This window comes from Xenopus tropicalis, chromosome 1 (assembly GCF_000004195.4).
Source record: "Xenopus tropicalis strain Nigerian chromosome 1, UCB_Xtro_10.0, whole genome shotgun sequence".
NCBI classification, from domain to species: domain Eukaryota; kingdom Metazoa; phylum Chordata; class Amphibia; order Anura; family Pipidae; genus Xenopus; species Xenopus tropicalis.
In genome coordinates this window covers 205017354-205044710 of record NC_030677.2, presented here as the reverse complement: position 1 = coordinate 205044710, position 27357 = coordinate 205017354, and the positions used below count along the sequence as shown (strand labels likewise).

Here is a 27357-nt window from a genome sequence, read left to right as displayed (position 1 = left end):
TATATATATATATATATATATATATATATATGAGGGGCACATCTCCCCCACCCAAATGGCATAATTTGTACTGCATATATCTCCTCCGTTTGCCAGCACCATCACATTTTCCGAAAGCAAACAGCACTGTAATGTTCATGCAGGCTTACACAGGCAGAACTTGGGAACCAGAAATGCCATCTCTTCATTGGCTGCTAGACTGGAGGGCGTGTTTAGTAATCTGAGCTGGCAACTGAGCATGCCCAGTAGCCAATAGCCAAAGTAAATTCCTGAGGGAGGGGGCAGAGTGGGTTAGAGAAGGAGAAGAAATCCTTAGTTACTGAGGAGATGCTACAGCCTTACTATTAATCTTTACAAAAAGGGGGTGGAAGGTATTTAAAGATTTCAAAAAGGCTGCTGACAGATTAAACGTTTGTGTGGGCGTTTACATGTCCTTTAATCACCCAGATTATTTAGAACTGATCTTTCTTCTCTTTAACACACAATATAACCCTAGTGACAGGATCCTGAATATTCATTTACCTGGTACAAATGTCCCTGAGAAGGAGGGTATAATAAGATTCCACTTATTGGGACAGAGCGCCGTCCCCCCCGGAGGAATGTAAAGCCCTTCATGTTCCTACAGAGTAATTAGGCAGAGAATAAGCTTGTTCCAATCTTGTCTTATTTACAGACAGTGGAGTAACTGTGGGGGCATCGGCTCTCTGACTTGGGGGTGAGGGCAGGTCAGAAAGGGCCCAGATTTCCCAGCCCTACTGTCTGCAATTCCTAATGGACGTATACGCAATAGGTTGGGAGGTGGAGGAATTGCGGGTTGCGCAGAGCTGGGCTGGGGGGGGGGGGGGGAGGGAGGATGTCTGAGGCAACCCAGCTGGCCACCACCCCCTGCACCCACAGTGACACTGCTGGGGGGTGAGGGGGAGCGCACAATGAAGCAGAGCTGACAATCAGTGGGGAACGAGGGCCCAGGCTAAGGGTAGGAGAAGGAAAAGGTACATACCTAGTGCCCCCCTCCTTCATGGTTGCACCCTAGACACGTGCTTCTTCTGCCTACCCCTAGTTACAGCCCTGGGGTTGGGGAGGTAAAACATTTTTAGCTTTGCTAAGGGGGGGGGGGGGCAGGGCAGGTAATTCCAATTAAGGCGGCCAAACACAGGGCCGATAAAAGCCATGCAGGGACTTTCAGATTATTTTCCCTACTTCAATAGGCATATGCCCTGCTTAATTACTTTTTTCCCTTTATATTTTCAAGCTGGAGCTAGTTGGAGAGTATTTATAGGGGTTACTGTTTGCATATTTGCTGTAACTAAGGCAAGTTAGGAGAGTTCCATGGTTAATCCCTTAATATTTTAACTATAAAAGGGTCACTAAACCTTTATTTCTTCAATTTAATAGAGGATAAATGTACAGTTTTCCTTTTCCTGTATCTTCCTACTTTATATTAAGATACTGAAGGTGTTTTAAGTTTTTAGCCTTGAGTGAGCTGAGTATGGCAGCATAGGGATTCCCCTGTACTAAGCACAATTCAGCAGGAACAGCCCCCTAAGTTTGCTCATAGCCTGTACAGAGAGATACCATAAAACTATGGCAGCATAGGGATTCCCCTGTACTAAGCACAATTCAGCAGGAACAGCCCCCTAAGTTTGCTCATAGCCTGTACAGAGAGATACCATAAAACTATGGCAGCATAGGGATTCCCCTGTACTAAGCACAATTCAGCAGGAACAGCCCCTGTACAGAGAAGTTATGATAGAGACACTGGTATTCTCCTGAACTAAGCACAAATGTATGTGGTTAATGTGACTTTACAGTGGCCCTAGAACCAAGTCACAGTGTATTTGGGGCATTTGCTTTTCCTGAAACAGTTTTTGGTAATCTCACAGCATCAATATATAACACAAAAAAATATAGAATTTTAACTACTTGTCTGCCGCAGACTGTAAAATCTATGATTCTGGCTGCCCGGTACCTGACTGCTAATGTCATAGACTCTACATTTCTGTTTTTCTCTTTCATCTGTGCCACGACATGTCAGGCAACATGCGGCTTGGTAAGATCGGAGACCGGCCGAAACAAAAAGGGGTTTTAAAAACACAAAACAACAAAGCTTATTTATGAACACTGGACAAATTGGCACCTGGGCAGTAACCAATGACAACCAATCAAATCTATAGATGTTTTCCAGCAGGTAGAACAAAAGCAATCACTGACTGGTTGCTACGGGTTACTGCCCAGGTGCAAATTTGCCCACCGTTCATAAATGAGCCCACACCAATGTAAACATTGCACTCGATATGAAAATGATTCTATCACAAAAAAAAAAAAAGGACGGAATGAATTATGGAGTGTTTTTTCCTCTACAATTAATTCAAACTTTGTCGAACTGACTTGAAGTAGAGGTGTTTCTATGTAAAAAAATTGTCCGTATTTGGGACTGGAATGCGAAAGTGCTCACAGCGGCGTTTCTAGCTGCGAGGACGCGGTGACTGCAATACGATATTTAGGAATCGCTTGTAAGAAAGGCACAAGATTTCCACCTGCAGTTTCCTTGCATTTGCAAGCACTTAATTCTTAGGTATGGATAGGGGATCTATTATCCAGAAGCAGAAATCTATTATCCAGAAGCAGAAATCAGTAAATCCTTTTCGGTTTTTGTAAAGATTATTGTTTCTGTGGTAAAGTTAAAGGAGCTGTTCACCTTTCAATTAACTTTTAGTATGATGTAGAGAGTAATATTCTGAGACAATTTGCAATTGGTCTTCATTTTTTATTACTTGTGGTTTTTGAATTATTCAGCAGCTCTCCAGTATGGAATTTCAGCAGCTGTCTGGTTGCTGGAGTCTGAATTACCCTAGCAACGAGGTAATCACTTGAATGAGGGACTAGAACATAAATAGTTAATGGTTTGAATAGAAAGGTAAATTATAAAAAATAACAATAACAGTAAAATTGTAGCCTCACATAGCAATAGTTTATGGGCTACTGGGGTCAGTGACCCCCGTTTAAATGACTGAAAGAGTCAGAAAAAGAAGGCAAATAATTCAAAAACTAATAAAAAATGAAGACCACATGAAAAGATGCCAAGAATTGGCCATTCAATAGCATTTACTTAAGGGTGAACCGCCCCTTTAAGGCATGGTGCCCCATATCACCCATATTATCCTTACCATTCAGTCTGGGCCCCACAGCAAAATCATTTTAGGGCCCAACTAAACTTTTTAGATAAAAAGTTTTTCGGCAATAAATATAAAAACTGCCCATCAGTCGGTGCCTGATGCCCCCAGGGTCGGCTTTCTCTATGCATTCCAGATAATAGATCCCATCCCTATATTATATTACACTTTACACAACATGACACAGAAGCTTGGCGAGACGGTGAGCTTAGAACATTTTGTGCGGCTTAGATGCGTATTCTGGCCAGTCGTACACGTCCGGCAGGAAGGAATCATAGTCTGTGCTCCACACTTTAGATCGGATGTAGGCGTTCTTGCCCACAGGCTCTGGGTACTGGAAGGCCATGCCGTTTCTGTACACAAACTCCATAACCTAAAGAGGAATGGGTAAAGTCAGCATCTAAAAAATTCAGTAAAGGGGCAGTACCTTGCTTCTACCCTATAGAAATAGATAACAGCAACAGTGGCTACTTTATCATTAGCAAGTGACCCCACTGTCTGCCATAAATAGTGCCCTAACTGGGGCATTACTGTAACGCAGTGATCCCCAACCAGTGGCTCATAGGCAACATGTTGCTCCCCAACCCCTTGGATGTTGCTCTCAGTGCCCCCAAACCAGGGAGTTATTTTTGAATTCCTGACTTGGGGGCAAGTTTTGGTTGAATAAAAACAAGATTTCCTACCAAATAAAGCCCCCTGTAAGCTGATAGGGTGCATAGAGGCCCCTAATAGCCAATCACAGCCCTTATTTGGCTCCATGAACTTTTATGGTGCTTGTGTTGCTCCCCAAGTCTTTTTACATTTGACTGTGGCTCGCGAGTATGGAAGATTGAGGACCCCCTGCTGTAACAGGTGCTAGAAAAACACAATACAATCAAATATGGCCCGGACTGGCAAACTGTAAATTCTGGCAAATGCCAGAGGAGCTGCTGTAAAATGCCACAGACAGTCACTATTTATTGGGCAGTGGGTGGCTGTTTGGGCCTCTGTGTACTTGAAATGCCAGGGCCTATTTTGACTTTCAGTTCAGACCTGAATCAAGCTCAGTCTGACTATGGGCTATTAGACAAGGCACCTACCTTAACAGCGATGCAGATAGACACCTCTCTGATATTAGACAGTGGGGGATACAGTCTCCCTTGCCCCAGCTCTTCAGCAGTCAGTTGCTCAGCAAGCGCCTAGATCAGTAGAAATACATTTTATGTTTAATTGGATGTCACTGATAATATGTTTGATATTTGTAAAAGAAACTAAATAGCTTATACAGGGCCATAGCCTGTTCTGCAATTACTAGCTAGAGCCAAATGGTCACTTACTGCATATTGATTGTAGCATTGCAGCAGTGGCTGTAATCACCAAAGTGTTATAGTGTGACATTAACTTTTTTTTTTTTTTACACAATTAATAGACTTAATCAATAAAAAGAATCACAGTGCTCTGCCTTCTCCATTGAACAACATTACAAACTGTGACAGGCAGGGTGACAACAGTCACCAGACCGCTGCAGCAGTCAAAATGCCCCCATAACCCATTAGCATTTGGATGCAATTGCAGCCCTATGCTAAAAACATAAAGGATAACTAAACCTTAAAAAAAAAAATTAAAATTGCTCAGGGCTCTTTTCTAAGTACTTTTGCAATTTACATTTATTTTTTTTCAGCTTCAGACCTATTTAAGTTTATATTAATTGGCAATATATTGAATTTTGTAACAACAGCACCACCTGCTGGTCAGTTTCTGTAACTGTACAGTCAGAGATATACCTTCAGAAGGGAAAACAAAGAAGGGTTCTGCTCAGAAAGAAGATGGGAAAGGGCATCTGAGGCTTCTGATCTTTTTCCTGAGATGAGAAACATCAGAACACTTCTCTGTTTTTCTTCTGAAGGTATAGCGCAGTGGCTCTCAACCTGTGGGTTGAACGACCCTTTCACAGGGGCCGCCTAAGACCATTGGAAAACATATTGGTCTAAAGAATAATTTTATAGTTGGGGGTCACCACAACATGAGGAACTGTATTAAAGGGTCACGGCATTAGGAAGGTTGAGAACCACTGGTATAGCGCTTTGAGCAGGGACTGACCAGCAGGTGGTGCTGTTGTTACAAAATGCATTATATTGGCAGTTAATAAAAACTTAAATAGTTCTGAAACTAAAAAAAAAATAAATGGAAATGGAAAAAGTGCTTAGAACAGCACCCTGAGCAATTTTACATTACATTTTTTAGGGTTAGTTATCATTTAAAGCAGCAAATGGCAAGAAATTAGGAAATAGGAATACCAATTGCCAGAGGGTGTGCTACTGACCTTAGCAGCTTCAAGAAAAACCCGGTCACTTATGTGCCGAACTCCACTCAGAATAACAGCCAGAGCTACTCCTGTATGTAACAAGGAAAGGGGGGTTAACAGCAAATACAAAGTTAGGCCTTACCACACCTTGTGTCTCAACCCTTTCTCCTTGTAGATTGTAAGCTCTTTTGGGCAGGGCTCTCTTCCCCTCTTGTATCGGTTATTGATTGCTTTATATGTTACTCCTTGTAGAGTGTAAGCTCTTTTGGGCAGGGCCCTCTTCCCCTCTTGTATCGGTTATTGATTGCTTTATATGTTACTCCTTGTAGAGTGTAAGCTCTTTTGGGCAAGGCCCTCTTCACCTCTTGTATCGGTTACGGATTGCTTTATATGTTACTCTCTATGTCCAATGTATGTAACCCACTTATTGTACAGTGCTGCAGAATATGTTGGCGCTTTATAAATAAATGTTAAGGTAAGGTAAGGCCTGGGACGGACTCGAACACAGTGAAGGCAGTTTACAGATTAAATGGGTGAAAGTATTATAGCAAGTAGTGTGCACTGTAATATCGAGGAAGTGATGAGCCAGTGAACAGGGTAACCAATATTACCAGGCCCGGGCTGGCAATCTGTGCCCTCTGGCAAATGCCAGGGGGGCTGCTGTAAGGTGCCATAGACAGTCACTATTTAATTGGTCCATGGGTTACTGTGCCAGGGCCTATTTTAATCCCTCAGTTCAGACCTGATTATTATGAAAGCAAAGCCCTCACCTGGGAATATGTAGGCGTTGTTTCCCTGTCCTGGTTTGAAGGATCGCCCATCACTCAGCGTGACTGTGTCAAACGGACTCCCACTGGCAAAGAGGCACTGGCCCTAGCAAGGAAAGGAAATGCAGATCTTTATATTACATACAATTTAGGTAATGTAACAAAACAAGTTTAGCTGCTCTGGGGATAATGGCACGGCGGGATTTTAAGGGAATCAGACTGAGCCATTTAATCCCGCTTACCTCCGTCCAAGTGTAGGCTTCCTCTGCTGTGCATTCTGCCTTTACGGTTGGGTTACTCAGGGCAAAGATGATGGGCCTTTCATTGATAGAAGCCATTTCTTTAATGACATCTTCTGTAAACAGTTTCCCAGCTCCTGCCACCCCTGGGGCCACAGAGAGACCAATCAGAAAGCAAACATCAGCAAGCGTCCAAAAACCCTATCTTTCCCCTAATGTCTCAATAATTATATATATTATTATACTAAACCATAATTTCTCCCCACCATTTATATTTGTCTAATATTAAGAACTCAGGGGACTATTTTCTCTCTTGCTTAGCTTTACTCACTTCTATGGAGGGGTTGCCGACTTCGGTTACGGTACTAGACTGGTGAAAACTCCAGACAATAGGGGGGTCATTTACAACTGTAAGTGCAGTTGCAGGGCTGATATATTTGCCCACAATCATCTACGCTACAAATCCCATTCATTATAGGGACTTGTGTCAACATTCGCCCATTGCAGTTCCATATAGTTGTACTCAGCGCTGAAGCCTTCCTAAAGTTGGCCATACACGGGATGATTGTAGCTGCTGATATCAGTCCCTTAGACTGATTCGGCTGCTTATCGGCCCGTGTAGGGGCACAAACGACGGGCCTTCCCGACCAATATCTGGCCTGAAATCGGCCACATATTGATCGGGCAGGTTAAAAAATTTTCTTGGATCGGGCAGGTTAAAAAATTTTCTTGGATCGGGCACTGCATCGGCTCGTTGATGCGGTCCCCGAACCAACTGTGCCTATTACCGTCGTTTTAATTTGATCCTTTGGCCCCACGGCCAAACGACCGAATTAGCCTAAATTCACCCAATATCGCCCACCCGTAGGTGGGCATATCGGGAGAAGTTCTGCTCGCTTGGCGACCTCACCAAGCAAGCGGATCTTAACGTGTATGGGCACCTTTACACTCCCTATTCTGAATTCAGCACGGTCACCATAGTGCAGTGGCGCTGAAAGAATAGGGCACACGTTTCACTCTCACCCCCCAATGCCAGGAATGACACCTAGCACAATTGCATCCAAATTGCAACAACGTGCAACTGTGTCAAATTCAATGCATCATCCTGACGAAAGGGAGGGTGTATCCCCCCCCGAAACTTTGATCAAGGTGCTCATAATAAATGGGGTAAGCTCCCCGACTGCATATGTTTGTGTGTGCGGCTCCGTTACAGAAACAGTTCGATTGAGGATAAGGACCTGCCAGTCCTGCGGAAGGCTTGCACCACTATTGCAGTGAGTATAACAGCGACAGGTGTGCGGCTTTAACAAGTGTGTTTAAATTCAATGCATCACACACAACTGTGCGTGGCGCCTCTGCCCCAGTGACCGCAATTACACTGGAACTGTGGGCAAAATCATAGCGACTGCGCTCAAACTTGCACTTAGCCAGTCATAAATGGCCTCTTCCCCTTTAAGATTGTAAGCTCCCTTACGCAGGGCCTACACTACACTCAGTTTTTGTATCATACAGCGCTGTGTTATATGTTGCCAGTTTACAAATAAGAGTTAATAATAATAACTCACCAATAATTGCTGTTGGCTGCAGAACTTTCACAGCATCAAGAAAGCTACCGACAGCCTGCTCCGGGGCGGAATGTGCGAATGACTCCTGGTTGCTGTCTATGCCTTCTCCTCGGCCCTAGGATACACAATTTACAATTAAAAAAAACTGAATGTGTTTATCACAGTATAATGTACTGTTGCCCTGCACTGGTAAAATGGATCTGTTTGCTTCAGAAACATTACTATAGTTTATATAAATAAAGTTGCAATGGAGGCAATTGAAACAGGGCTTAAAGGTACAGGATAAATAGTGGATAACAGTAAAGCTCTGTAGGGCACCATTATATTCTACAAAGCTTATCTGCTACAGTTCCTGCTAGTTAACCTGAGCCTTTTCTCCTTTGAATGGCTACACAGCAGCTTTATTTATATAAACTATACCTATAGTAGCGTTTCTGAAGCAAACACACCAGTTTCACCACTGCAGGGAAACACTGTTATATTTAATTACTTTTAAGCACTTTTATTCTTTGGTGTTACTGTTCCTTTAACAAAACGTTGGGGGTATTGGCTTGGCAGTGATCCCCAACCAGTGGCTCGGGGGCAACATGTTGCTCACCAACCCCTTGGATGTTGCTCCCAATGGCATCAGAGTAGGTGCCATTTTTACTCCAAGCAGAGCCTCCTGGTCAGCAGTCTCATTGGGCCACCAAACAGCCAATCACAGCCCTTATTTGGCATCCCCAAAGAACTCTTTGTCTGTGTGGCTCATAAGTGAAGTTTGGGGACCCCTGCTCTGCGTACTTACAGCATTAAACGCACTGGGGAGAAGTTTACAGGAGATGGGCAGCTTTGATTTACACATAATAAACTATTATTGGCACTGAAACCACCAGAGGGTGCAAAGTTCCTGACTAAGCCTCCTGGCTCCAAGCGCAGGGATTTTATAGGCCAGCTGTGAGGGGGAGAAGGCTCGACTAAACGGAATGAGATTCCTGAACCCAGATCCTGGAATGCATTTGCGTGACTGTATTACTTATTCACTGCACAGGAACCAAAGGGCATTACATGAGAATATTAATATCCAAACTACTGCCCTTCAGCCATGACTACTGGCACTGGGAGCTGTAGTTCAACTGTTGAGGCTGTAGTGTGGAATGCTAAAGGGGAACGGAGAAGCAGCTAAAGATGGCAACCACAATCCCTACAACTTAGAAAATAAGGGGAAGTGGGGGGTGTTTTGGGCAACAAGGTTGTAGCAATCTGTATAAGAGAGCAGTCCTGCCCTGCTTTATGGCTGAGATTCTAGCTATCTGTATAACAGAGCATTCTGTCACAGTGGCACAGATCCTATCTGATCCCCCCATTGTAAGCAGCAGTCCTGCCCTGCTTTATGGCTGAGATTCTAGCTATCTGTATAACAGAGCATTCTGTCACAGTGGCACAGATCCTATCTGATCCCCCCATTGTAAGCAGCAGTCCTGCCCTGCTTTATGGCTGAGATTCTAGCTATCTGTATAACAGAGCATTCTGTCACAGTGGCACAGATCCTATCTGACCCCCCTCGTAAGCAGCAGTCCTGTCCTGCTTTATGGCTGAGATTCTAGCTATCTGTATAACAGAGCATTCTGTCACAGTGGCACAGATCCTATCTGATCCCCCCCATTGTAAGCAGCAGTCCTGCCCTGCTTTATGGCTGAGATTCTAGCTATCTGTATAACAGAGCATTCAGTCACAGTGGCACAGATCCTATCTGATCCCCCCATTGTAAGCAGCAGTCCTGCCCTGCTTTATGGCTGAGATTCTAGCTATCTGTATAACAGAGCATTCTGTCACAGTGGCACAGATCCTATCTGATCCCCCCCATTGTAAGCAGCAGTCCTGCCCTGCTTTATGGCTGAGATTCTAGCTATCTGTATAACAGAATCATAAAGCAAGTTTAAAAAATAATAATTTAGGCATAAACCCAAAAGGACTGTTCTGTCCCCAATAAGGGGTAATTATATCTTAGTTGGGATCAAGTACAGGTACTGTTTTATTATTACAGAGAAAAGGGAATCATTTAACCATTAAATAAACCCAATAGGGCTGTTCTGCCCCCAATAAGGGGTAATTATATCTTAAGGTCCCCCATACACGGTAAGATCCGCTCGCTTGGCGAGATCGCCAAGCGAGTGGATCTTCCCCCGATATCCCCACCTACGGGTGGGCGATATCGGGGAGCTTGAAGTTAAAAAAAAAATAATCCGATCGTTTGGCCCTGGGGCCAAACGACCGTATTATGTAGGCGGCAATGGGGCAGTCGGTTCGGGGACTGCATCAACAAGCCGATGCGGCCCCCGATCCGACTGAATCTTTTAACCTGGCCGATCGATATCTGGCCAATTGGCCAGTCCGCTTGTTTCTGCCCCTACACGGGCAGATAAGCTGCCGAGTCGGTCCGAGGGACCGATATCGGCAGATTCTATCAGCCCGTGTATGGGGGCCTTTAGTTGGGATCAAGTACAAGGTACTTTTTTATTATTATAAAGAAAAAAGGAAATACTTTAAAAGTTAATAAACTATTAGATTACAATGGAGTCTATGGGAGCTCCAGTGAGCTTGCAATCTTAGGTCCCTATCACAGTCACACACACTAGGGGCCAATTAAGCTGCCTGTATATTTTTGGAGCGTGGGAAGAAACCAACACAGATACGGGGGATACATACAAACTCCCTGCAGATAGTGCCCTGGCTGGAAACGAACCTAGAACACTAGAATATTGTTCTAAGGAGAACACAGCTGTGCACTCTGGGCTTACAGAACATATCAGTAAACCAGGAATCCCCAACCTTTCTTACTCGTGAGCCACAGTCAAATGTAAAAAGACTTGGGGAGCAACGCAAGCACCATAAAAGTTCATGGAGGTGCCAAATAAGGGCTGTGATTGGCTATTAGGCAGCCTCTATGCACCCTATCAGCTTCCAGGGGGCTTTATTTGCCCCCAAGTCAGGAATTTAAAAATAACTCCCTGGTTTGGGGGCACTGAGAGCAAAATCCAAGGGGTTGGGGAGCAACATGTTGCCCCCGAGCCACTGGTTGGGGATCACCGCACTAACCTGATTTCTTGTGACACAATGGAAAATGTTCCATTACCTGAATGAGAAGGCCGAATTTGTCAAACATCCAGATCCTTTCCCGAGCGGCTTCAGCAGATATTCCATTCTCCATCATTGACATGACGATCAGATTGGCAATGCCAAGTGCAGCCTGGCACAGGAAAGAAACACATCACTTTAGGAATGAAGCCAAAGGACACCATGTATGAGCTATGGCATCTTGCCCATGAGAGGAGCTGATGGTATGGCTATGGGATGCATGAAACTGTGTGACTGTCAGATTACATGGAACCTCGCACTCCACAGGTTGTCGGGCATATGATCCAACATGCTGCAATTGTGCTCCAACTAACTGCATTTGATAAACTGACACCCGAAATACTCTAATGTACTAATCCAATCAGTCAGGCATGGCAATAGACTGTTCCTTCTGAATTGTGCTTAATACAGAGGAAAGAGTTTTCTGGTATCTTTCTGTACAGGCTATGAGCAAGCTTAGGGGGCTGTTCCTGCTGAATTGTGCTTAGTACAGGGGAATCCCTATGTGCCATAGTTTTATGGTATCTCTCTGTACAGGCTATGAGGAAACGTAGGGGGCTGTTCCTGCTGAATTGTGCTTAATACAGGGGAATCCCTATGTGCCATAGTTTTATGGTATCTCCCTGTACAGGCTATGAGCAAACTTAGGGGGCTGTTCCTGCTGAATTGTGCTTAGTACAGGGGAATCCCTATGCTGCCATAGTTTTATGGTATCTCTCTGTACAGGCTATGAGCAAACTTAGGGGGCTGTTCCTGCTGAATTGTGCTTAGTACAGGGGAATCCCTATGCTGCCATAGTTTTATGGTATCTCTCTGTACAGGCTATGAGCAAACTTAGGGGGCTGTTCCTGCTGAATTGTGCTTAGTACAGGGGAATCCCTATGCTGCCATAGTTTTATGGTATCTCTCTGTACAGGCTATGAGCAAACTTAGGGGGCTGTTCCTGCTGAATTGTGCTTAGTACAGGGGAATACCTAGGCTGGCACATTTTATGGGCATAAGAGTTACCAAAGCCAAAACCCCAATGGCACGAGACAATAACACGTCCAAAACATTTACAATTGGTGTTTTCACCAGCTTACAGTCTCCTATAACAGGAAATCCCAGTTGCACTTTGACCCAAAAGGGATGCATTTTGCCAAAGAAGCTACTATGGCATAACAAGGCATTGCACAATGCCCAAAGTGCAATATCTAACAGAAGGGCAGGTTTTGCTCTGTTTAGGTGCCAGGTACAAGCTTTATATAAGCTTCACGGAGGGCTGATAAAAAAAAACAGAATATATTTTCATATGATTTGAAATAATTCTCCATTCTAACAATATAGGCTAAATGTGAATGTAACGTGTGTTTAATGCATAGTCATACCTCTCCAGCTCCCAAGAAAAGGATTTTGTGCTCAGTAATGGGTTTCCCTATGGCCTTTTGGGCTGCCAGCATCCCAGCCAGGGCTACCGAGGCTGTACCTGCAGGAAACAGAACAGCATTAGGTTACACAGGAAAGTAAGCCTCTCACCTTCAGATCTAGAGACAGCACTCGTGTACTGGATATGCACCCATAGTGAACAATGCGGTTCCAGAGGTTCTGGCTCCCTAGCAGGCCTGGACTGGCAATATGTAGATGGTGGCAAATGCCAGAGGGGCACAGTTTGGGCCTGTAGGGGGCTGTCTGGGCCTCTTTGTACTTTTGATTTCAAGAAAATGTCAATCAGTGGCCCCGCAGATGCACCAAGGGAACAGGCAAGTGTTGCTCAGAGCAGTTTCACTTGGTGTGTTCCAGTGATGGCACAGGGCTATAGAACTGATCATGCTGAAAATATTCACAGAAAACAGTAGGGATGCACTGGACCCTGGGGGCTCTGACATATGAAACAATGTAACACAAGGCAACAGACTGACAGACCTGACTCGCTGGGGGAGACTGACAGACCCGACTCGCTGGGGGAGACTGACAGACCCAACTCGCTGGGGGAGACTGACAGACCCAACTCGCTGGGGGAGACTGACAGACCCAACTCGCTGGGGGAGACTGACAGACCCAACTCGCTGGGGGAGACTGACAGACCCAACTCGCTGGGGGAGACTGACAGACCCGACTCGCTGGGGGAGACTGACAGACCCGACTCGCTGGGGGAGACTGACAGACCCGACTCGCTGGGGGAGACTGACAGACCCGACTCGCTGGGGGAGACTGACAGACCTGACTCGCTGGGGGAGACTGACAGACCTGACTCGCTGGGGGAGACTGACAGACCTGACTCGCTGGGGGAGACTGACAGACCTGACTCGCTGGGGGAGACTGACAGACTTATTTTTGGGGTTGACATTGTCCTTTAAAATCATGTGGGAAGTGCGGTATTGGGCTGAATCCCAAAATAGTGGATTTGGTGCATCCCTAGAAAACAGTGAAATGAGCAATAAAGGTCCCCATACACTGGCCTATTCTAGCTGCCGATTCAGCAGCATATCAGCCCGTGTATGGGCACTACCGACGGGCAGGTTAAAAAATTTAGTCGGATCGGGGACCGCATCAACAAGCACCAAATCCACTATTTTGGGATTCGGCTGAACCCCGAATCCTTTGTGAAAGATTCAGCCCAATACCGACCTTCCCACATGAATTTAAAGGACAATGTCAACCCCAAAATAAGTTTTTGCCTAATAAAAGAAAACATATTTCTAAGCAACTTTCCAATATGAACCGACTCTGCCTATTACCGCCGTTCTAATTCGATCGTTTTGGCCCCAGGGCCAAACGACCAAATTAGCCTGAATTCACCCGATATCGACCAATCGTAGGTGGGGATATCGGGAGAAGATCTGCTCGCTTAGAACACTGCAATCACAGACAGATATGTGCCGTAACCCTAACCATCCGTAAGGGGGTCCCCGGGGACTCCCTATAAATAAAGTTGCTTTAACTGCAATGTGGGGAGTAGCAGAACAAGCACATAAATGTATCAGACTAAGGGGCAGATTTATCAAATCACGAGTTCGAATCCCGAATGGGAAAAATTCGGATTGGATACGAAAATTTTTGAAGATCACAAATATCACGAAAATGCTTACGAAAAATCGTATTACTCACGATAATATCGTATTGGCGATCCGAAAGTCACGTAATTTTCGTACCGAACCATTGTAAACAGCGGCAGAGCCTTTACGAATTTTTCGCACAGACGCGCAAAAAAAACCGCAAGCGCAAAAAAATGGCAAGAATACGCTCGGAGCATTCACATGAACGCTCCGAGCGTTCAGGTCTTGGTAAATCTCCCCCCTAAATGTGCAGCAGCCCAGTGTCAGTGCAAGGTCGAGGCACGTACCCTGTATGTCATCATTGAAAGTGCAGTATTTTTCTCTGTATTTCCTCAGGAATCTGAAGGCATTGTGGTTTCCAAAATCTTCAAACTGGATTAGTGTGTTCTGGCCATACCTAGAAAGTGAAGTGCAGGAGTTAGAATTACACTTATCGCAAAAATGCAATGGAGCAGAAACACCCGCTGGATTATATAAAACTTAATCCACTATTAAAGGGGAACCTAACCAAAATGTGTTAAAGAGCCCCACACAACACAGAAACCCATAATATACCTATCACTGTAATCTGTTCCTTCAATAATTAAGAATAAATCCCATTTTTATATGCTGAAATCCAGCTGCAAAACAGTTCTTCTCTTTCTGCATCATTAGAAATTCTGTCAGGGGAGGAGGGACTTAAACATTGATGTTACAAATTGTAACAACTTCTCCACAGCTTACAGACAGCATGCAGGAACTACATAACCCACAATGCATTGCACTGGGATGTTCTTTTGCATATTGACATCACATGTGCAGGGAATTGTGGCATTTGAAAATACATTCTCCCTATAGGCTGTGGGTAAGGGGGGTTTCACATACCTGTCTGTAACTGCCTCCATAAATACATTCTCCCTATAGGCTGTGGGTAAGGGGGGTTTCACATACCTGTCTGTAACTGCCTCCATAAATACATTCTCCCTATAGGCTGTGGGTAAGGGGGTTCTCATACCTGTCTGTAACTGCCTCCATAAATACATTTTACCTATAGGCTGTGGGTAAGGCGGATCTCATACCTGTCTGTAACTGTATCCATAAATACATTCTCCCTATAGGCTGTGGGTAAGAGGTGAGGGGGGGGGGGGGGGGGGCGGATCTCATACCTGTCTGTAACTGCATCCATAAACTCATCAATCAGGTCATCATACAACTGTGTGCGGTCCCGCTTCTGGTACAGCCCCATATAGAATGGATCCTTCAGCAATGTCTATGGGAAAGGCACACATCAAATACAGCATTAACGCACCATATGTAGGGTAGACAATACAATACAATACACACATTATATATATATATATATATATATATATATATATATATAATTCCCTTAATTCAGAACTTTCTGGATAACAGGTTTTCGGATAACAGATCCCATACCTCTAGTTGTAAAATACTTTCTTTGCTTGTTTTTCAACATTAAAAAAATCACTTACAGGGTTATCAGTACCAACATCGATGACCACCGGAAGGCATTTCTGGGGCCGAATTCCAGCACAGGCAGTGTACAGGCACAGCTTGCCAACTGGGATACCCATTCCATAAACACCAAGGTCTCCAAGACCCAAAATCCTCTCCCCATCTGTAACCACAACTGCCTGGAAGAGAAAGAAAACAGAACTCAACATTCAGGCCACTGAGTCTATCATTTGCCATGGGCATTTGGATTTAAAGGGATACTGTCGTGATTTTTATGGGGTACTTTTTATTTCTAAATGACACTGTTACACAGCAAATAATTCCCTCTGCCATTTAACATTTTATTCTTGAATCAAGAAATGTATTTGTAACTGTAATATTGGTGTGTAGGCGCCATCTCAGTGCCTTGTGCCTGAGTCTGAGCTTTCAGCCAGCGCTACACATTAGAACTGCTTTCAGCTAATCGATTGTTTCTCCTACTCCCATGTAACTGAAGGAGTCCCAAGCCAGACTTGGATTTCTTACTATTGAGTGCTATTCTGATACCTACTGGGAGCTGCTATCTTGCTCCCTTCCCATTGTTCTGCTGATCGGCTGCTGGGGGAGGGGGGGGGGATATCACTCCAACTTGCAGCGCAGCAGTAAAGTGTGCCTGAGTCTGAGCTTTCAGCCAGCGCTACACATTAGAACTGCTTTCAGCTAATCGATTGTTTCTCCTACTCCCATGTAACTGAAGGAGTCCCAAGCCAGACTTGGATTTCTTACTATTGAGTGCTATTCTGATACCTACTGGGAGCTGCTATCTTGCTCCCTTCCCATTGTTCTGCTGATCGGCTGCTGGGTGAGGGGGGGGGGGGATATCACTCCAACTTGCAGCGCAGCAGTAAAGCGTGCCTGAGTCTGAGCTTTCAGAAGGAGCCAGAGCTACACATTAGAACTGCTTTCAGCTAACCTATTGTTTCTCCTACTCCCAGGTAACTGGAGGAGTCCCAAGCCGGACTTGGATTTCTTACTATTGAGTGCTATTCTTATACCTACTGGGAGCTTAAGGCTGCCTTGTTTTACACTATAGGCCATGACTGCCCAGCACCCACTAGGTTATGAGAAAGCACTTTCCTTAGATCAACCTTTCCACATTAATATGAGTTATATATTTTTTGCTGATTGGGATCATTAATAAATGAGGAAAGTGTTTTTTTTTCTTCATTAAATTTGCAACCCAATTTACCTTCACGTCTGTTTCTGGCCAATGATCCAAGATTGATCGTATGTGTCCTCTGTCTAGAATGGAAATGTACAGACCCCTGGAAAACAAAACAGAAAACAAACACTCAATGGGGGAATTGAAAGCAGTTATCGTTCGATATCCAGTTAGAATTACGCTAATGCTGTTAGCACTGTGTGACTTACTTTGGTCTCCTGAATATATGGCCATACTGGGAGCAGGCCAGGCCTACTGTTGGTGTGTAGACAATGGGCATAAGGTGCTCAATATCATCCAGCAGTATTCTGTAGAACAGCTTTTCATTCCTCTCCTGAATACCCATGATGTAGATGTACCTGCAGAACAAACACACAGACTGAAATTATATTTGCTTTGCCCATAGGAGAACCAAAAATTATCCTGGAAAAGCAAAAGTATACAAGTTTCCATCTTAAAAAACAGGCCTCCTACTGTAAAACACTGCAGGGATGAGAATAAAGTGACTATAAGGCAAAAATGGTAAATCAGATTTCCCTAAAACAAGGGCCAAGGCCATTATTTATAGCCCTTTATCCCCTGGATCATGTCCTAGCTTGTCTGTAACAAGCCACAGAGGCCTTGGTAGCCCTGTACTCCCCACCGGTCTATAGTAGGCATCAAGCACAGGGCTTCCTTCAGCCACATTTTTACTATAGAGCAGAGGGAAGAGTGCAGCCTACACTGACCACTGCCAGGGGCCAATAACAAACACTTGGTGCAGGGGCCGATGGCTGTGGCTGGTTTAAGGCTAATGGCAAACTTGCATTTTACTCCGTCTGTTTCATTTGGACCCCTGCCCAAAAATGCTAAATTTGTCCATTGCTAAGCTGATGTCCCCCCTTTTCACTCCATGGTCAGGGTTTCCCCATTTATTTATATGGGAAGTGGTGGTAGTTGGCAAGGATCTTTTTCCCTTGTTGGCAAGATGGTGGATTTGGTCAAACTGCTTCTGCACTCGTAAAGCTTGTGCAAACAAATAAATGGTAAGAAAAGAGGGTAAATATATTAGGAGAATATCCCATTAAACGCAGGACACAAACTTACTTTTGCAAGGGGTCTTCCATTTTGCTCAGGTTCCGGTGAAATCGGGCAGCCTGGATGTCTTGACTTTCTACTTTGGGGGGCAGGAGGCCTTGGAGGCCGAGGATTTGCCTTTCTTGCAGGGTAAATGCCATTCCCTATAGACAATAAGCATTAGTTCTGTGATTGATTTTACTGAATTATATTGGCTCATAACAATTACCTAATTAATTTGTATATTAATAATAACACATTCTCAGTATTTATATGTTTACTACACATGGGTGCCTCCATGACACTCGGAGGTGCCGGTCCCAAAGTCATCATCTAACAACTAAAATGGCCTGTGTTTATCCAAAAGCCAAGGATCAGTCCCATCTAGCATTATCCTTATACCTGCTGTCTTCTGGGCACAGCCATTAATTTAATTGCTGCTATTAAATGATAAGTAGGTCTTTTATTTTAAAATCCCATAAAAATCCTCCAGAATAACACACCTTTCTCCCTGCATGCATATTTATTTTTTTTCTCTATTACAAGCAGCTGAAATGCAGCTCTTTTACCGACTTCCTTGCCTAGCATGATGTTCCACCCCCTTTTGCTTTCTGAGCCCTCCTTCTTTCTCTGACTACAAAGACCTCAAAGAGGTGCCTATTGGGTATGCTCATTGCCTCTGCTCCAATTAAAATCAACCAGGCATATGCAGTAGGCACCTCTTTGAGGATATCATCGTTGGAGAAAGAAGGAGGGCTCAGAAAGCAAAAGGGGGCGGGGTTCCATGCTATGCAAGGAAGTCAGTAAAAGAGCTGTGTTTGAACTGGTTGTAATAGTGCAATTAAATCTGGAAAAAAGGGAGAAAGATATATTATTCTGTGGTCTGTACAGGGTAATTCTAGATATTTAAAAAAACAAAATAAAAAAGGTTTACTAGTTCTTTAAGCAGCAGCCACCAAATCACTGTCATCAGTCATGATCCAGTTGCTTGATTATCGGCTACAACACATTCATGTATGGGGCCACCATCAGCAATCATGGGACTCATTAGGCTTAATGCCTCACAAATTAATTTACATTATCCTGCACTCCTACCTTATTTGTCCTTGGGTTTAACAAAAGTGCTTTGCCCTTGTCTTTGGTGTGAACGGCCCGACATCCCACCATGCATGGCCTTGCAAGAACCCTCAGCCTGGATAACATTCTGATCGATCAACCTGAGGCACAACAAGAAGAACATCATTAAATCTCTTTGATTAAACAGATAAAATCCAATCCTAGGCCCCAGGGTTTAGAGATTACCCCCTCCCCCAGGCTAAACGATTGTACCCCCCTGTCCAACTCTCAGGGGTGACTGCAGTAAATGGTGTGGGGCAGGACAATGGGATATCTCCAGATTCTGTATAACTGACTGGGGCACCAGAGAGTCTGTATATAACATTAGTGCTTTGGAGGGGGGTCTTTCCAGGGCTCTCATTCCGAATAATTAGACAAACTGGTTCTATAAAGAATGAAGCTCCTATACAGAAAGTGCTGCTACAGATCAGCTCGGCACTTTGCCCTAAGACTAGGGGCCATTTTGGGCTCACTGTATCATCTCAGACAATGATAGTTAATGGATTAAAGGTTAAAGGTTAAAGGGTAAATCTGTCTAAACATGACAAAAGAGCAAAAATCAAAAAGCAATTTCCCATGTTCCCATACTGTTTGCCAACACCCTGTGTATCCAGCAGTAGCCAGCCAATGAGATACTGGTTTGTACCAAGATGACATTTTATCAAAATAATGCAAAATTAAGCATTTCACTTATGTCTAGATCAGGGCTGTCCAACAGGAGGCCCATGGGTCAAATGTGTCCCTCCAAGTTATTGTTACAGACCCCCTGCCTGCCTATGGGCTGTCAGCCTTGTGTCCGGTCTTCCATTTCTGCTTCTGTGTGGGGGAGAGGGAAAGAAGGGCTTTAACTCCCAGCCCCCCAACCAACTGTTAGAGGTTTCTGGGAGTTGTAGTAGAAGGGCACCGGCTGCCAACTGCTGCTACATAATCAGCCTCCCGTCTGCCCTGTATATTGACCCAGTTACCCTGAAATGTCATTATCTCCAATCAATGGGAGCTGGGCAGTCCTGTCTATCCATTTCCAGTTCAGATCATGCTCATTAAATAGGTTTATAATTAGCTTGCCTTTGCTAAACGGTTACAAATAAACCCAGTTGAAGATAAAAGGGACATAAAACCGGCTGTTAAATGTAAAAATCCTAGGGCAGAAAATTCTGGGGGCACACAGGGGGTATAGGCAACTCTGTTATACTGGGACATGGTATAAATAAAGCAATCTCTGCTGCTGGAACAATGACTTTATCATATTGAAATATTTGGCACAGGACGTACATTCACCGCCTTACAAGTGAAATGACAGGGAAAGGACATCATTGGATCACTCAGGGAGGCCGGAGATAAGGGAATGATTGGCTCGGAGTCAGGAGATAAGGGAATCATTGACTCTTAAAGGAACAGTAACAACCAAAAATGAATAGTCCCTCTCCTATTCGTATTCCCATCTCTCGTTTAAACAATTTCCTGGTTGCTAGGATAAATAAGACCCCTGCAACAGGATAGCTGGGGAAATACCAAACTGGAGAGCTGCTGAACAATAAGCTACATAACTGAAAAACCATAACAATGAAAAATGAAGAGCAATTGCGGATCGTCTCAGAATATTAATGGCTACATCATACTAAAAATGAATTTAAAGGGGAACTAAAGTTTTCCTTGAAGCACAGGAGTCACGGTTTAGTGGCTATTTAGTGCACATGTACAAAGAAGCACGAGTACTTGCTGTGCCAGTTCTAGTAATAAGATCTCAGTGCAGATATAATAAAGGGAGGCAAATGAGGATAAAGTCCTCTCACAGTGATCAGCAGAATCTCTAACCCCTACATCTCCTTCTAATAAAGAACGCTCTTCTTCAATCCAATTAAATACTCTGGGGATTATGTAGTAAAATGGGGAACAATGTAATGGCCCAGTAACCCATAGCAACCAGTCACAAGCAGGGCTAGTGTAATGTCCCCCCATTATTCTAAATTGCACTAAACCATTGCTAGATGGTTGCTATGGGTTACTAGATTGATATAAGAAACCTGCCTAGTTATACTTTGGGGTCCCCTTTACAAATGAAATATACAACATGCCCCTTCAGCTTGGTGAGGGCCCTAGTTAGCTTGTACAGGTATGGGATCCCTTATCCGCAAACCCATTATCCAGAAAGTTACAAATTACAGGAATGCCATCTCGCATAGACTCCATTATAAGAAAATAATGCACATTTTTAAAAAGGATTTCCTTTTTCTCTGTAATAATAAAACAGTACCTGTAATTGATCCCAACTAAGATATAATTACCCCTTATTGGGGGCAGAACAGCCCTATTGGGTTTATTTCATGGTTAAATGATTCCCTTTTCTCTGTAATAATAAAACAGTACCTGTACTTGATCCCAACTAAGATATAATTACCCCTTATTGGGGGCAGAACAGTCCTATTGGGTTTTTTTAATGGTTAAATGATTCCCTTTTCTCTGTAATAATAAAACAGTACCTGTACTTGATCCCAACTAAGATATAATTACCCCTTATTGGGGGCAGAACAATCCTATTGGGTTTATTTCATATTTAAATTATTTTTCAGTAGACTTAAGTTATGGAGATCCAAATTACAGAAAGACCCCTTCTCTGGAAAACCCCAGGTCCCGAGCATTCTGGATAACAGGTCCCATACCTGCACAGGGCAGCTGTAACTGGGTATAACATAAGCCTGGGTATCAGCTGTATGCGCAGTGCTCACGTTCTACTGGAGAGTTCCGGATCCCTGTTAAACAGTGTATAAATAATAGAGGAGTGCGGCTGCTGATAGCTCAGTACAACAAAGCAGATGACAGAGTGGGAGCCAAAGGACAAGGGGAAGTAAGACAGACGGGAGCATTCCACAAGCTTTTCCTATTAGCCACAAGATTACTGCATACAAACAGCCCCCGCACCCACCCAGGTACTTTTCTCACTGCTGATTTGAGTCCTTTAGAGCGGTTGGGCAGCTTATCTGCCCGTGTATGGCACCCCCAACAGGCCTACCCAATCAATATCTGGCTGAAAATCGTCCAGGTGTCAATCGGGCAGGTTTGACTTTCCCATTGACCGCAACAGCTCATTGATGTGGTCCTCGGTCCGACGGCTCCTAGGGCCAAGTACAGATTTGCTTATAATGGAGTATATGGGAGGTGGCCTTTCCGTAATTCGGAACTTTCTGGATAACGGGACCCCTTACCTGTACCAGTAAGTGATCAGCATTGTCTATTTTAGTAGTTGTGACAAGTAGCTGCTACTAGTAGCTCCGTATGTCTTCACCCTAAATGATGATAGTAACCCTTCAGGAATCAGATGATACAATAACCCTCAATGCCAGTAGGCTGCTATAAAGGATGCTGGCATACAAATAGCCCTCTGCTTCAGGTAGGCCTCATTTTGTAGGATGGCAAACGGATGCCAATACCAATATACAGCAAGCCAGATTACCCTATTTGGGCAACTGGGGTAGAACTTTTGGCTGGTTATTAGCAGCAGGGCATCAGGCTCCCTGGGTGCTATATCTACCTATACTTGTAAGTCACCTTCGGCACCCCGCAGGCATCGGGGAAAGTCTAGTGGTTTATACAAAAGTTGTACAATGACAGATAAATCCAGCCAGGCTCTGGCACAGGCACCCAGAACCGGAGCTCTTCCAGACAAATAAAGGACAAAAAAAACCCAAACAAGTCAAGATCATATTACTCATAGGGATAGCGATGGTAACATGAAGCCATGGGCTGTATTTGGATATAGAATTATATTCCCAGCCACATGGAACCCTATAGCTGCTTTGTATCGGCTCAGGGTAACAATGTAGCACTGGGTTTCCTGCTGCCAATCAGTATGAAAGGCCAAACAGCAAAAGGTAAAACCACTTTGTTATACATCTGCGTGGGAGCTGCCATGTTGTTTCCCTCAGACTATTCAGTATGAGGGCATTGTTTATTGTGAATGGAAACCCCATACCTGTAGTAGTAAAAGCCTTATATGGGTTGCTCCAAACTGAATTCAGTTTGGGGCAACCCATATAAGGCATTTACTACAACAGGTATGGGACCTGTTATCCAGAATGCTTGGGACCTGGGGTTTTCTGGATAAGGGATCTTTCCGTAATTTGGATCTCCACAATTTAAGTCTGCTAAAAATCATTTAAATACTGAATAAACCCAATAGGACTGTTCTGCCCCCAATAAGGGGTAATTATATCTTAGTTGGGATCAAGTACAGGTACTGTTTTATTATTACAGAGAAAAGGGAATCATTTAAACCATTAAATAAACCCAATATGGCTGTTCTGCCCCAATAAGGGGTAATTATATTTTAGTTGGGATCAAGTACAGGTACTGTTTTATTATTACAGAGAAAAGGGAATCATTTAACCATTAAATAAACCCAATAGGGCTGTTCTGCCCCAATAAGGGGTAATTATATTTTAGTTGGGATCAAGTACAGGTACTGTTTTATTATTACAGAGAAAAGGGAATCATTTAACCATGAAATAAACCCAATAGGGCTGTTCTGCCCCCAATAAGGGGTAATTATATCTTAGTTGGGATCAAGTACAGGTACTGTTTTATTATTACAGAGAAAAGGGAATCATTTAACCATTAAATAAACCCAATAGGGCTGTTCTGCCCCCAATAAGGGGTAATTATATCTTAGTTGGGATCAAGTACAGGTACTGTTTTATTATTACAGAGAAAAGGGAATCATTTAACCATGAAATAAACCCAATAGGGCTGTTCTGCCCCCAATAAGGGGTAATTATATCTTAGTTGGGATCAAGTACAGGTACTGTTTTATTATTACAGAGAAAAGGGAATCATTTAACCATTAAATAAACCCAATAGGGCTGTTCAGCCCCAATAAGGGGTAATTATATCTTAGTTGGGATCAAGTACAGGTACTGTTTTATTATTACAGAGAAAAGGGAATCATTTAACCATGAAATAAACCCAATAGGGCTGTTCTGCCCCAATCAGGGGTAATTATATCTTAGTTGGGATCAAGTACAGGTACTGTTTTATTATTACAGAGAAAAAGGAAATTGTTTTTAAAAATTAGATTTGCTTATAAAGGAGATTGGAGATGGCCTTGCCGTAATTCAGAACTTTATGGATAATGGGTTTCCAGATAAGGGATCCCATACCTGTACTATAAGCAGTGCAGAAAGAGATACTAATTATTTTAACAAATAACTGTAAAAACATTAACTGTGTAATGAACACTGCATTTTCTTGCAATGTTTGGGTTAATATGCCCTTTAACCTGCCACCAAATGAATAGGCAGCATAAATAAGACTTTTCTATTGAAATGCAAAAAGGTTTCTATTCATCCCAAATGAAAGGAAATCAGAACCACCTCCCTGCAAGGACAAAAGGGTCTGGCAGATGTACATACAGAACACCGAGCCCACGGCATCTGGTTCCGATGAGCAGATGGCACCCAGTTGGTTTTTGGAAGGGGGGGGGGGCGGGTAGTTAATAAACTTGTGTTGCAATCAGACCTCTGGGTTCCCCTAAAGAGACCCCCCCCCCTGCACACATCCTGCCCAGTCACAAAGTTTACTTTCATTTCACTCTCGTACAGATCACATGATTGTGTCATCGGGTCCCAAACCGCCCGAACCTTGCCTTGAAGCATTTATCAAATCACTGACTGTCACCTTTATTCATTACTCTGCACTTTCAGCCCCCGCACTCCTGACAGCACTTCCTTACACTTTATAACCACCAGTTCTGTAGAAATTAAAGGCAAAGTACTGTCATTTGGGGAGGAATTATAGCCTCGTGGTACTCTCAAGAACAGCAGTTATGCCTTGCTTTACGGTAGGGATCCTTATGAAACCGGTCTGTAGTTGGGAATCTGATCAGCTATTATCCCGTCTTCTGCTTTAAACCCAGTGAGTGAGCTTTAGCCTATAGGATAAACCCATGTAAATGGACTTTTCTAGGAGCCTTAAGGAATTTCTTCCCAGAATCCTGTTAAGACATTTGCATACGTATGAGGCGGTCTCCTCAATCCCTTTAGCTTGTTCGTATGATTTAAGACAGTAAGCAAATGGGCACCCTGGCTCTAAAGGGTAACTGATCTTGCTCTGTGTCTTTTAATACATGTCTTCTTACAGGTTAGGGCCACGGCATAGAACTGGACCCGCTGTTAGCAGTAAAGGCTTTAAGTTAATCCTCTGGAGGTGACCCACGGCCTCACCTCTACGTAAGCTCCTGTCTGTGCTGCATAGAAAGCATACTCTATTTATAACCTGAATTAATCCCTCATTTATAATCCTTAATGGAGGCAGTAAACTGTGAGGGTAGGAGCTGCCATATTGCTTCCCTTACACAGAAAAGCACTGGGTGCACAGAACACTCCATCTCCGTATATCTGTCTTAATACATATGGGTCAGGTGTTGTTCCATTGGGGATTTGCCCCGCCCTGGCTAGGACAGTTCCTATCTATTGGTTATAAAGCACGCAGTAATAAGACTAACAATAGTAGACAGAACAGGTTGAATAAAAGGGTAAGTATTAAGAATCTGGGTGTGGGCACCAACCTCCCACACACAGGAAAATACTATAATTACTGAGTGACAGTCCTTCTAGCAGGCAAAAACCTCTGGGCGGGGTAATTGGTCCCTGATGAAACCAGTGAATGTGGGGCCCTTACACTGTAAGCTCTGTACATGGCATTCTGGTGTTATTTGAATAAAGGATAATCATCACCAGGGCCACAATCAGGAGTCATGGGGCCCCATACTACTATGTTAGTGGGGCTCTCCTCAGGGGCCCCCGAAATTATTAGCCCACTGCTCACCTGGGCCCTCTACCCAATTTAGCAGAGACACTGCCTATGCCCCTGCGAGCCCCGCACTTGGGAATCACACTTTTTTTTTTTATCATGGGGCCCCCATTAGCCACTGGGCCCCTGACTGCAAGACCTCTGGTCCCCCCCCTCCCCAATGATGACCCTGATTATCACCCTCCTGGGACTTGTAGTTTAGGAACACCTATAGAGCCCCTGCCAGCCTTGTTACAGGATTCTAAAAGACTGTTATTCACCCCCCAGTTAATATAATTTCTAACCATAGCCCCTTGGCCAGTGCTCCGGCCAAGGGTACCTTCCCTGCCATCTTTCCCAGCACCCCAGTCTGATATAAATTATATATTGTGTTCCTGACAGCCAATGTCTGTAGAGCGGGGATCCCCAACCTTTCTTACTCGTGAGCCACAGTCAAATGTAAAAAGACTTGGGGAGCAACACAAGCACCATAAAAGTTCATGGAGGAGCCAAATAAGGGCTGTGATTGGCTATTAGGGGCCTCTATGCACCCTATCAGCTTACAGGGGCTTTATTTGGTAGGAAATCTTGTTTTTATTCAACCAAAACTTGCCCCCAAGTCAGGAATTCAATAATAACTCCCTGGTTTGGGGGCACTGGGAGCAACACCCAAGGGGTTGGGGAGCAACATGTTGCCTATGAGCCACTGGTTGGGGATCACTGCTGGAGAGGGTGCTGGGAGTCGCAGTTCATTTACAGCCGAAGGGCCAAAGTAAAGGGGAAAAGTGCTACTTTCTAACCAATAACTACGGCCGGATAATATTCCCCATAGCGAAGCTGAAGCATTAACCCTTTAGCTACCAAACTGTACTTTCTATAAGGGAAAGAATAGCATGCAGGCCACACCAGCCCATTTACAGAAATACCCACCTGAACTCAGCATTAGCTGCAAGCGATTATAGGGGAGCTGCTCCCCTTCACTTGCACAATACCAATCCACTACATATCAAACTACAATTCCCAGCATCCTTTGCCAGCTAGAAGCTACAGAGCAGCATACAGAAGGTCCCTGACGCGCAGCCATAATTATAATAGAGTCACTATGTGCCACAGAGAGTGTAATTACACGCACAGAGTGTCGGTGCCAACCCACGCACTTCCTGCATGCTCCCACACATACCCTGCTGGCACTGCTGGGCACCACATTGCCCTATGAGCTGCTCACTTACCGTGACCCTGCACTGGAAACAACTGAGCCCTGCGGTGCCCGGGATAGGGATACAGACAGCCGGATAACAGGGATACAGACTGCGCCTCCTCACCGGGACCCTCCTGCCTCTGCTGCCGGCAGCCGGACTCACTGAGATCCCCACTGACACTCTCTCAGAGAAAGGGGCGGGGTTGCTTTGTGCAGAGCCGATTGGTAGATTTAAGGAACCAATCACAAGGCGCGCAGCGGAAGCTATATAGTGTATCTGCTGCCGTTATGTGCGGCGAGCTGTGATTGGTGGGAGGGGCTGAGGGCGGGGTTAGCACTAATTATATTGTTTGTATGACAGTTCT

At 44.2% G+C, this 27357-nt stretch overlaps 1 protein-coding gene across 1 annotated transcript; it reads right to left on the bottom strand.

The window, feature by feature from the left end:
- Positions 1-3254: 3254 nt before the first annotated feature.
- On the bottom strand, positions 3255-27167 carry me2 (malic enzyme 2, NAD(+)-dependent, mitochondrial). Its single transcript, NM_001015690.1, is given in 16 exon segments — positions 3255-3546; positions 4253-4351; positions 5476-5546; positions 6228-6330; positions 6467-6609; positions 8029-8143; positions 11144-11257; positions 12513-12610; positions 14468-14577; positions 15326-15429; positions 15656-15817; positions 16867-16942; positions 17049-17198; positions 17926-18059; positions 18991-19112; positions 27024-27167. Coding segments are annotated over 15 exon segments (1752 nt in total). The 5' UTR covers positions 19099-19112; positions 27024-27167; the 3' UTR covers positions 3255-3381.
- Positions 27168-27357: the final 190 nt, after the last annotated feature.